The sequence below is a fragment of the Lithobates pipiens genome, unplaced genomic scaffold, assembly GCF_037356315.1.
Source record: "Lithobates pipiens isolate NorthernLeopardFrog02 unplaced genomic scaffold, aLitPip1_a1.2 Scaffold_23, whole genome shotgun sequence".
Classification (NCBI taxonomy): Eukaryota; Metazoa; Chordata; class Amphibia; order Anura; family Ranidae; genus Lithobates; species Lithobates pipiens.
Window position 1 is genome coordinate 268237906 of NW_027507785.1, and position 12967 is coordinate 268250872.

A 12967-nucleotide genomic window follows, 5' to 3' on the forward strand; every position below is an offset into this window, starting at 1 on the left:
GTAGCATCACCAGCCCTTGCCTCTCTCTCTCTCTCAAAGCCAATCCGAGCAGGCTACTCTATGTAGCCTGCTCGGATTGGCAGTGGTTGTTACTCCAATCCAAGCAGGCTCTGTATTCATTAATAGAATACATCGCTCGCCGGGATTGGCTCAACGGCGTATACTGTTTGTTGCTGAAGCCACATACAGTATTAGCAGACATTTGGGGGCTGACATCCATCGGGCAGCATTGTATACCTATATACCCGGCGTATAAAACGACCCCCAATTTTTGGGCATTTTTTTTAAGTGTAAAAGGTAGTCTTATACGCCAGCAAATACAGTATATAAATGAAATGAAACGATTGTGAAAAAAAACACTATGGGGGTTATTTAGGCAAATCCACTTTGCACTGCAAGTGCACTTGAAAGTGCAGTCGCTCTAAATCTGAGGGGTAGATCTGAAATGAGGGGAAGCTCTGCTGATTTTATCATCCAATCATATGCAAGCTAAAATGCTGTTTTTTATTTTCCTTGCATGTCCCCCTCGGATCTACAGCGACTTTACTTCCAAGTGCACTTGCAGCGCAAAGGGGAATTTGCCTTTCGTAAATAACCCCCTATATTTTTTACTTTCTGTCATAAAACATATCTAATAAAAATCTAATTTCTTAGGCAAAAATGTAGTCTGCTACATGTATTCTTTGCTAAAAAAAATCCCAATAAGTGTATATTAAAGCGGTTGTATAGTCTTTTTTTTACCTTTTAGGTAAACAAAATATCAGGTTTAGGAGATATTCCCCTCCCAATGAGCCACTGGCAGCAGCGTATGCGCACAGGGGATTCCTGGCTGAAAGCCCGGCAGACGCCGGACCCTGCCAGAAAGAAATCTCCCACGCGCATGCGTGAGAGCGACAATATCGTGGCTCCAGCCACTCACAGTGCCGGAGCCACGATACCTGGAAAATACTCCAAAGGGAACATGTCAGCTCCCTCGGCGTGGATCGGGTGAGATGTCGGGCCTCGTTCTAAGGTAAGTATTTCATAATGAGTTAGTATGCGGTGCATGGATAACATACATTTCATTACATTTCATACAGTTCAGCTGAATATGGTGGCCTTCACAGGCTTCTGTGTATTTTTAAGTGCTGATCAGCAAGCTCCTCATGCCCCCTCCAGCTCCAGATGGGGCATCAGTCACCAAATGGGTCTCCACTGCAGTGACATAGGCTTGGGCTTGCAGGCATTATCAGCGTCTTTCATAATACGAAGATCCATGCTGTCCTGCACCCCTGCTGGCCCCTGGAACAAAGGCAAAGCAGCAAGTTTTCCTCCCACCAGCTCAGTGTACATCACTTTGCTGTGGGACTGTGTCGGGCAGCCAGAGCTGGCCAGAAGGACCCCCAAATCTCTGCCCCAGACAGGAAACCAAGGCTCAGCCGCTGGAAGGCTGTGGCCAAGTACCAGGCTAGGACCCTCTGGTTGACAACCACTGAATTAGAGGGACATATAACCATCGGGTCATAGCCCGGTAATGGGCCACAGGCTTCCTGCCACTTTGTTTTCGGGATATCCACAGCAGTCACCTGAATAATTTTAATATTTATCTGAAATTGCGGTTTAAAATGTATTATATTCAGATATTGTGTTTCTTGTGGGTTTTTTTTTTTTTTTTAATTGTAGGTTAGATTTTGCTGTAAATATAAAACTGTAAAGCATGAAAAAAAAAAAAAAATCTAGAAAAAATACATAAGTATGTAGTGAGCTTTAAAGGATAAGTACACATTAAAAAATTTGGAAAATGAATATTAATTCAGTCAGCCTCTGCATAAAAAAGAATTGCCCATTTCACATTGTCTAGTACAAGAGAAAGAACTTTATAGACATTCTCAGTGTGTTCATCTGATCAGGAATTTAAGTGGAACTGTAATTATAGATAATAAAACCCAGTCAATCTGCTTTGCCCTCCTCACCATATATACTATATTACCAATAGTATTGGGACGCTTGCCTTTACACACACGTATGCTAACGCCTTAAGAGGGGGCCAAGCCCAACCCCTGAAAAACAACCCCACACCATAATCCCCCCACCACCAAATGGTCTGGACCAGTAAAATGCAGAACTACTGGTCCTGCATTGTATGCAGTGACATAGAGAAGTCTGAAATTGGAGAAGCGACAAAGAGAAGCTGTTTCCAGGGATTGGTCATGCAGCTGGGAGGAAGCCTGTGAGAGTTAGAAATAAGGTACATATTACAGATTTTCCCCCTCACCCCTATACTAAATGAGCATTTAACCCATGCAGTGTTGGGGGCGCTCTGCAAGGGTAATTTTTTCTGCCATCCAGAGTTGGGCTTTAAATTTATTTATTATTATTTTTTTTTTAATACAACAAATGTACTAATACTACCTAAATTTGACTTGATTTTAGCTTCTTATAATCCCCTGTATAGCAGAGCTCAGAATAGGAGAGGAAAGACTGGTGGGGGGGAGAATCAGTTGCGCTTCATGCAAGTGTGCTGACAAGGAAGAAAGAGCAGAGTAAGGCAGAATGATGACCATAAAGCCCCATACACACTATCAGAGTTTTTCCTTCAGATTTACCAAAACCATATAATATGAGGTCAAACCTTAGGAGTTTCAATTTGTATGCAATCAGGCAGGCCCTTGTACTACATGGTTTTGGTAAATCTGAAGGAAAAACTCAGCAGAAAATCTGATAGTGTGTATGGGGCTTTACAGTTCCTTGCTGCCCTTTAACTGCCCAGTCTGCAGGCTGAGGGTGAAGAGGGGACATAGTGTACATATATTTCTCCTACAAAACTCAAAAAGAAAGCGGTGCTTTGTCTCGAATGACTGTTTAAATCACAGGACTGAATGCACAGAAGTGAAAATCCTTTGGTAGATAAAACAGCTCCCTAATATGTAATGTGCATTGACAAGCTTGTCTGGAGTTCAGTTTAAAAGCCTTAACCACTTGCCGACCGTGCCATAGCTGAAAGACGGCTACAGCACGGTCGTATTTTTCTGGGTGGGCGTCCATGGATGTCCTCCCAGAATCTTGCTCTTGCGCTCCCCCTGGGGCGCGCTCCCGCAAACATCCATGACTGCTGGGACCCGGAAGACCCGGCGCATCATGGATCGCAGTAAACAGCTGCTGGTAGCGGCTGTTTAACATGTGATTGCTCTGTCAAATGATGGAGCGATCACTTGTAAACAAACCGGCGTCATGTCACGACGCCGGTTCCTCCCTCCCCTCTCTGTACCGGTTGGTACAGTGCTCGGGGAGAGGGGGAGAGATGGCAGTAGCGCTGTGGGCTGGATGTGTAGTGCCTACAGCGCTGCTCAGTGCCAATACTCTCCCCATACTGTGCAATACTCTGCCAATACTGTGAAATACTCTGCCACACTGTGCAATACTCTGCAACACTGCAATACTCTGCCAATACTCTGCAATAAATTTTAACAGAAACAAAGAATTTATTTTTTTTTACCGAATTTTCAGTCTTTTTTGATTTATAGCGCAAAAAATAAAAAACCCAGCGGTGATTAAATACCACCAAAAGAAAGCTCTATTTGTGTGAAAAAAAAGGACAAAATTTCATATAGGTACAGTGTTGCATGACTGAGTAATTCAAAGTGTGAGAGCACTGAAAGATGAAAATTGGTCTGGTTAGGAAGGGGGTTTAAGTGCCCAGTTGTCAAGTGGTTAAAATACTTAGATAGATATGGTAGTGATAATTCTCAAGGTTCCTAGATCAAAATTTTTGAAAACGACAAAGATACAAAGGTTTAAAGACTGTTTATCTCAAATTGCCTTATTCTTTTTGATGAATAATCACTGAATATTTGATTTTGTCATCTTTGTTTTTGTTAACAATAGAATTCAAAATGTGTTTTTTATACTGATAATAAAATATGAAGATATACAAAATGCTACTTTTTTGTTTATTGGACTTTTATGTGTTGAATAATTATAGGGGGTATTGGTAAAGTTTTCTATTTTTGTATTTTATAAAGGTGTAACTCGTTGGTGGCATTCCTTGAGTGCAATGGATCATAATGCTCCTCCTTGGATTAACCAGAGCAGGCCAGCTGCTGGAATGCCCCCGTGGAGAGGAATGTACCCCCCTCCTTCTCTGCATCCTTACAGGACTAGCGACTATGGATATTATCAACAGTATCCCATGCAAGGTGGTAATCAAGCATGGCATGGTCCGTGGATGGACTACCATTCCCAAAATCCTGCTAACGTGCCCAGGCATGTAGAGACTAGGCGCCCAGCATCAAGGGCAGAAATTTATGAGAAGAGTGACAGAAGAGAGCCATATCGGCCTTTGTCCAGGTGAGAGCTCCTTAAACAATATGACATTACAAACCTAAAGACATAGACCAATAACAAGAACAATTAATGAGTTTAAGCAAAGAGCACTGAAGGTGTTCAAAGTGCAGTAACCATACAATCGCCTAAATTCTATTTATGCATATTGGTGAAGGTTCGTAAGGGTTGCTGTGATTTAATATGCTATGTTTATTATTCTTTTAGCTCAATACATTAAATAAAAGTTACAGCCCCCCCCCCCCCAAAAAAAAAACTGTAGCTGCCGGCTTTTACTGTTAGGGCACTTACCTCTCCACGTATCCAGCGGTGTCCTCACCCCAGCCAATTCATGAATCAGCTTTTGGGTGCTAGCTTTGCCATCTTGGCTAAGGGAAACTGGCAGTGAAGCCTTGCGGCTTTACAGCTGGTCTTCTACTGCACAAGTGGAAATTGTGCTGCGCTTTGTGAATGGGCCAATTATGGGTGGAAGGAGATGGGTGCTGAACTTCCGGCTCACTTTGCCATGGCAAAGTGAGCCGGAAGTGGGAGTGGGTACCTGTCAAAACCAAGTATCCGCTCCTCTCCCCCCACCAAAAAGGTGCCAAATGTGGCAGCGGAGGGGGGAGGTGGCAGACAAGCGGAGCTTCCTCTTTTGGGTGGAGCGCCCCTTTAACCACTTGCTTACTGGGCACTTAAAGCGGAGGTCCACCCTAAAATGGACCTCCGCTCATCGGAATCCCCCCCCCCTCCGGCGCCACAATCGGCACCTTTCAGGGGGGAGGGGGGTGCAGTTACCTGGATAATCCAGATAACTGCACCCACTTCCGGGCTAGCTCTCTGCGGAAAGGGGCGTACGTTACGCCCCTTTCCGCAAGCGCCCGCCCCCTTCAGCAAGTGCCCCGCTGCCTGCTGGGAAACACACAGCTCCCAGAGGCAGCGGGGACCGTCCGGATTGCGCCGCGCGGCTCGCGCATGCGCAGTAGGGAACCGGGAAATGAAGCCGAAAGGCTCCATTTCCTGATTCCCATACCCAAGATGGCGGTGGCACGAGCGAGCAATCGGCTTCGGGTGCCGACATCGCGGGCGCGCTGGACAGGTAAGTGTCACTATTTAAAAGTCAGCAGCTGCAGTATTTGTAGCTGCTGGCTTTTAAAAAAAAAAAAAAAAAACGCGGAGTCCCGGTGGACTCCCGCTTTAAACACCCTTCCTGCCCAGACCAATTTTCAGCTTTCGGTGCTCTCACAATTTGAATGACAATTACTCAGTCATGCAACACTGTACCCAAATTAATTTTTTGTCCTTTTTTTCCCACAAATAGAGCTTTCTTTTGGTGGTATTTGATCACCTCTGGGGTTTTTATTTTTTGCACTATAAATGAAAAAAGACAGAAAATTTTGAAAAAAAACGAATATTTCTTTGTTTCTGTGACAGAATTATGCAAATTATTAATTTTTCTTCATAAATTTTGGCCACAATTTATACTGCTACATATCTTTGGTAAAAATAACCCAAATTAGTGGATATTATTTGGTCTTTGTGAAAGTTAGAGAGTCTACAAGGTGTGGTGCGAATCGCACAAAATTGATCACATCTGATGTACTGGTGGCCTATCTCGCTTCTTGTGACCCGAACAAGCCAGGAAAGTACAAATACCCCCCAAATGACCCCTTTTTGGAAAGTAGACATTCCAAGGTATTTAGTAAGAGGCATAGAGAGCTTTTTGATGTTGTCATTTTTTCCCCACAATTCTTTGCAAAATTAAGATTTTTCATTTTTTTTTTTTTGGTTGAAAAGGATAGGAGGGTTTAGTTATGTTTTAACATCGCTGATGCTGGCCTGATTTAGCACTTCATGCCCAGGAAGCCTACAGACATACTGTATGAATGCTCTCCTGATCTAAACATAGTTGGATCAGGTGTATGTTCTTGAATGTCTATAGTAGGGATGAACACCCCCCGGTTCGGTTCGCACCAGAACTTTCGAATGGACCCCAAATTCGTACGAACTTTAGAACCCCATTGAAGTCTATGGAACTCGAACGTTCGAAATTAAAAGTGCTAATTTTAACGGCTAATATGCAAGATGCTGTCCTAAAAAGGGTTTGGGGACCTGGCTCCTGCCCCAGGGGACATGGGTCAATGCCTAAAATGTTTTTAAAAATGGCAGTTTTGGCGGGAGCACTGATTTTAATGACGATTAAAGTGAAAAGAAAAGTGAAATATTCCTTTAAATATCATGCCTGGGGGGTGTCTGTAGTATGCCTGTGAAGTGCCACGTGTTTCCCGTGTTTAGAACAGTCCCTGCACAAAATGACATTAAACGGAAATAACATCATTTAAAACTGCTTGCGGTTTAATGTTATATCTGGTTCCTGCAATATGGTTGAAAATCATTGAGAAAAATGGCATGGGTAGCCCTCCCTGCCCATTACCAGCCCCTTTGGGTCTTGTACGCATATTAAGGGGAACCCAGTACCAATATTAAAAAAAGGAAATGCGTGTGGCCCCCAGGCCTTATATACTCAGAACAGCAGTATACAGGCGGTGCAAACAAGACAGGAACTGTGTAGGTTTGTTGTGTTAAGTTGAATCTGTTTGTAATTTTCAACTGGTACATTTTTAAAGTGTAGCTCCAGTCAAAAAAACTATTTTTAAGCTTTTTGGAAAACATAGGGAAGGGTTATCACCCCTGTATAATTAGTTTTGTCGTCCATCTTTTTTCATCTCACTTGCTGTTGTCTCCTTCCGTTTGCAAGTAGGAGATGTTTGTAAGTTGGATGTTTGAAAGTAGGGGCCTGCCCTATATGCTCTGCAGAAATGGCGGAACAAGGTGTTGGTTTTGCCACAACATTGTAAGCCTTCAAAGTGACTCTTGGTGGGCACAGGAGCGCCCTGCTGTGAACGATTATATCAAGAATTGTAATTACATGCCATTGTTGAACAGTGGTAGAAAAATTGACCTTTGGTGGTTGTGGTGCTGGTGCCTTAACACTATAAGTCCTCACAGTTACTCTGGGTGGGCACAGGAACGGGCCCTCCTGTGAAATATTATATCAAGAATTGTAATTACATGTCCCTGTTAAACAGGGGCAGAAAAATTGGGCTGATGACACTGGTGCTGGTGCCACCACACTGCAACCTCTCCCATATACTCTAGTCTTATTGCAGGAATTAGCCCTGCTGCAAAGCATTGCATCAAAAATTGTAATTAAATGCCCCTGTTAAACAGGGGCAGAAAAATTGGGCTGATGGCACTGGTGCTGGTGCCACCACACTGCAACCTCTCCCATATACTCTAGTTTTATTGCAGGAATTAGCCCTGTTGCAAAGCATTGCATCAAAAATTGTAATTAAATGCCCCTGTTAAACAGGGGCAGAAAAATTGGGCCTTAGGCACTGGTGCTGGTGCCACGACACTGCAACCTCTCCCATATACTCTAGTTTTATTGCAGGAATTAGCCCTGCTGCAAAGCATTGCATCAAAAATTGTAATTAAACGCCCCTGTTAAACAGGGGCAGAAAAATTGGGCTGATGGCATCACCCAGAACCAGAAATGTTCTTCCAACATATCAGCGGAGGAGGAAGAGGATAGACAATCAACATAACAGGACAGTCACTCAGCATCAGCATAGGCAGTCTTGAAGGGATGTGATATTTCAAAAAAAATGATTCGGTTACATCAGCTTCAGGTGCTTGGTAGCTGTGGGTTATCCAAGACTGATTCATCTTGATGAAGGTCAGTTGATCAACTGATTCGGTGGACAGGCGCACCCTGTGATCGGTAACAAAGCCACCAGCAGCACTGAAGGTGCGTTCCGAAAGAACGCTGGATGCAGGACAGGCCAGTAGCTCAATTGCATACTGTGCAAGCTCTGGCCAGTGATCCATCCTCAAGACCCAGTAAGCCAGAGGATTTTCGGTGGGAAAGGTGTCCAAGTCTGACCTTGCCCCTAGGTATTCCTGCACCATGTAAATCAGACGCTGGCGATGGTTGCTGGAACCGATCATACCTTGGGGCTGCGGACTAAAAAATTGTCTGAAAGCATCAGTCAGACAGCCACCTTCTCCACCGCTCCTTCTGACCGATGCCTCAGCAACACGTTGTCCAGGACCAGGAGTTTGTAACCTCCCAGTCTCTGGGAACGCGTTGCACAGACCTTTCTGCAAGGCCTCCCGGAGATGTCTCATCCTCTGCTCCCTCTGCGATGGCAAGATAAGGTCGGCAACCTTACCCTTGTACCGTGGATCAAGGAGAGTGGCCAGCCAGTAATGGTCCCTCTCCTTGATCCGAAGAATACGAGGATCCTTCCGCAGGCTTTGCAGGATCAGGGAGGCCATGCAGCGTAGGTTAGCTGAGGCATTCGGTCCGGAGTCCTCTGGGTCACTAAGGACAACATGATCCGCAGCTACCTCCTCCCAGCCACGTACAAGTCCACGGGTTTCTTGGGACTGTAAATCATCCCTACAAGACTGCTGCTGCTGTTGATGCTGAGTGCCAGCCTCCACCTCCATGCTGACACAATCATCCTCCTCCTTCTCTTCCTCCTCCTCATCCTCTTCCTGTGTGATGGGTGGCACAGCAGGAACATTGTCTGGATAAAGGGGGCCTTGAGAGGCAAGGAAGTCCTCCTCTTCCTGCCTCTGTTCTGCCTCAAGTGCCCTGTCCATTATTCCACGCAGCGTATGCTCCAAGAGGTGGATAAGAGGTACAGTGTCACTGATGCATGCACTGTCACTGCTCACCATCCTTGTGGCCTCCTCAAACGGTGGCAGGACAGTGCATGCATCCCTGATCATGCCCCACTGGCGTAGTGAGAAAAAATCGAGCTCCCCTGACCCTGTCCTGGTGCCGTAGTCGCACAGGTACTCATTGATGGCCTTCTGCTGCATGTGCAGCCGCTTCAGCATGGCCAACGTTGAGTTCCACCTGGTGGGCATGTCACATATAAGGCGGTTCTTGGGCAGGTTCATCTCCTTTTGGAGCTCAGCCAGCCGAGCACAGGCATTAAATGATCGGCGGAAATGCACACAGACTTTCCTGGCCTGCTTCAGGACATCCTGTAAGCCTGGGTACCTGCCCAAGAACCGCTGCACCACCAGGTTAAGGACGTGAGCTACACAGGGCACATGGGTCAGTTGTCCCTGTCGGAGGGCGGAGGGGAGGTTGGTGCCATTGTCGCAAAACACCATTCTTGGCTTAAGCTGGCGTGGTGTCAACCACCTCTCGGCCTGCCCCTGCAGAGCTGACAAAACATCCGCCCCAGTGTGGCTCCTGTCCCCCAAACAAACCAGCGCAAGCACGGCATGGCATAGTTTTGCCTGCGTACTTGCGTAGCCCCTGGAACGCCTACGGAGCACCGCTGGTTCTGAGGACAGAGCACTGGAAGAGGCCATGGAGGAAGAAGAAGAAGAGGGGGTGGAGGAGAGAGGTGTGTCATAACCAATAGTAGCATTTTGGAGGCGTGGTGGCGGAACAACCTCCAACACTACTGCACCTTGTCCTGCATCCTTCCCAGCTGCCAGAAGAGTGACCCAATGGGCCGTGAAAGACAGGTAACGTCCCTGTCCATGCCTGCTGGACCATGAGTCAGTGGTAATATGCACCTTACCGCTGACCGCCCTGTCCAGCGAGGCAAGGACATTGCCTTCCACATGCCGGTAGAGAGCCGGAATCGCCTTCCGTGAGAAAAAGTGGCGTTTGGGGACCTGCCTCTGAGGAACCGCACATTGTACAAACTCACGGAAGGGGGCCGAGTCTACCAACTGAAAAGGCAGCAGTTGAAGTGCTAGCAATTTAGCCAAGCTAGCATTCAACCGCTGGGCATGTGGATGGCTGGGAGTGAACTTCTTTTGCCGGTCCAGCAGCTGGGGCAGGGACATTTGCCTGCTATAATCAGACGTGGGTGTACTGTTAGCAGAGTGCCCGGAAGCACTTGGCTGTGACACACCTAATTCTACACCTTCATTCCTCTCAGAGCAGGTTTCAGAGAGAACTGAAGGTCTAGTGGGGTTGGAGATGCCAGCTGATGAGGAGCAAGGAGAGGTCCGCTTTGTTCTTTGCTGTGGGTCTTTGAGGTACGCTTGCCAACGAGCTGCATGGCAGGTCAACGTATGTCTGGTCAAGCATGTGGTGCCCAAGCGGCTGATGTTTTGGCCACACGAGATACGCTTGAGACATATGTTGCAAATAGCAGCGCTGCGATCTGATGCACTCATCTCAAAAAAGGCCCACACCAAAGAACTTTTAGAATAACGCGCAGAGGCAGCGCCCTGCACAGCGGTGTGATTCAGTCGGTGTGCTGCCCCTAAGCTGGCCCCCGGAGGGCATCCTGCCTCGTTGGACATGTGCCTCCTCCTCCTCCTCCTCTCTCCTACCAGGCACCCATGTGGAGTCAGTGCCCTCATCATCCCCTCCCTCTTCATCGCTGTAGCAAACCTGGCAGTATGCTGCAGCTTGTGGAACATGACTGCCAGATTGCTGTCCTTCTTGAGCATCCCCTCTCTCTGCATTCACGCTACTGCCTTCCTCTAGCTGAGTATCATCATCAGAGCCTACAAAACACTGGGCATCCTCCTGGAGCATGTACCCAACACTGTGCTCAAAGAGTTCAGGAGACTCCTCAGGAGGACGTGGTGGGTCTAGGGAAGGAGTCACTGATGATGACATTGAGACGAGGGAAGACGATGTGTTGGCAGCTGCTTTGCTAGTACCCTGAGACTGGGTGAGAGAGAATGAGGAGGATGAAGAGGGCTTGGTCATCCACTCTACCAAGTCGTTGGCATGTTGCGGCTCAACATGTCCAGCTGCCGAAAAGAAGGACAAGCATGTCCCATGGCCACGTGCTGATGATGACGATGCACCGCGTCCACGACCAGCACTGTTGTCTCTAGACACAGAGCCTGCTTGCCCTCTTTTATCGGCTCGCGCCTGTCTGCCTCTCCTTGCTGGCCTTCCAGACATGGTAATGGCCTGAAGGGAGTTGGGTAAAACAGCAATTGGGTAGTGTATATTGTGCTGGAGGCACACAACACCCACTAACTCCTGCAGATGCCTTTCTTATAGAACACCAGCAATAAAGGGTAGATAAAGGGGTATACTGTACTGGAGGCACACAACACCCACTAAGCCCTGCAGATGGCTCTATTAGAGAACAGCAATAAAGGGTAGATAAAGGTGTATATTGTGCTGGAGGCACACAACACCCACTAACTCCTGCAGATGCCTTTATTATAGAACACCAGCAATAAAGGGTAGATAAAGGGGTATACTGTACTGGAGGCACACAACACCCACTAAGCCCTGCAGATGGCTCTATTAGAGAACAGCAATAAAGGGTAGATACAGGTGTATATTGTGCAGGAGGCACACAACACCCACTAACTCCTGCAGATGCCTTTATTATAGAACACCAGCAATAAATGGTAAATACAGATGTATACTGTGCTGTGCTGGAGGCACACACAACTTCCAATAACTCCTGCAGATGGCAGATGGCTCAAATAGAGAAGAGCTATGTAGGTGGATATAGCGGGGTGTGTACTGGGTACAGAGCACGCAGACAGCACGCACAAGCTCCTAACACTGACTGCAAGCTCTATTATAAAAGATAGATATATCGCTAGCTATATGAATAGAATATAGCGGTGTATACTGCGGTCAGGGCACGCAGACAACAACCACTACAGAAGAGCAAGATCGAAAAATCGGCCGATAACGATCGGTGTATACTGTGTTGAAGGTACACAGAACACCCACTAACTGCTTCAGATGCCAACACACTACACAAGGCCGCCGCGCTGGCGGTCTTATATAGTGTGGGGCGTGTACTACACAGCCTGAGCTATGATTGGCCACAGGCATCCTGCCTGTGGCCAATCGTGGCTCTCCTCGCTGCCGGCGCTGTGATTGGCCAAGCATGCGGGGTCACAGTGCATGCTTGGCCAATCATGAGCCAGCAATGCACTGCGCCATCGCAGTGCATTGTGGGCCGTTAGCGCCACACGAATTTGGCGCGAATGGCCTATAACGTTCGGAATTCGCTGAACGGGCAAACAGCCGATGTTCGAGTCGAACGTATGTTCGACTCGAACACGAAGCTCATCCCTAGTCTGTAGGAACCTTAAGCCTTTAAGTCAGGGGTCTCAAACTGGCAGCCCCCTAGCTGTTTGGAAACTAAGTCCCTTCATGCCTCTGCCTAAGGAAGTCATGCTTGTAACTATCAGACTTGCAATGCCTCATGGGACTTGTAGTTTCACAACAGCTGGAGGGCCGCCAGTTTGAGACCCCTGCTTTAAGTGAACCTGTAGTTTGCTCATTCAGGGCAAAGCAAAAGATTAACTAAACTACTGTCTGCAATTTGCCCACTGAGATTAAAGAGAAATATTTGATACTTCTGGGTATGGGGAGCATTTGATGATCTCCCATTCTTCCCACGGCGTTGCTACATAATAATTAGCTGCTTAGAAGCTTAGCGCTGCAACATTTTGAAAGGTGGAAAGACCTTAATCCTGTATAAGCTCCAAGATATGACTTTCGAAACATACACAGGGCTTCCTCTCTTCGCTTTGGAGTCCAGTTGAAGTCATGAAGGAGTAAGGTCACTCGAGAGTTGATCATAATGGTTCTTATTTTAGATCGAACTTCAGGTACAGCGACTTGGAAGAT

At 46.9% G+C, this 12967-nt stretch overlaps 1 protein-coding gene across 2 annotated transcripts in view; it reads left to right on the plus strand.

The window, feature by feature from the left end:
* Nucleotides 1-12967, plus strand: part of SEC16B (SEC16 homolog B, endoplasmic reticulum export factor) — a 392979-nt gene that overhangs the window by 9808 nt on the left and 370204 nt on the right. For both annotated transcript variants that reach the window (XM_077453184.1, XM_077453185.1), the window contains one exon: nt 4002-4326. In XM_077453184.1, coding sequence (XP_077309310.1) covers nt 4034-4326 — 293 coding nt within the window. In that variant the 5' untranslated portion in view covers nt 4002-4033. The remainder of the gene's footprint in view (nt 1-4001; nt 4327-12967) is intronic.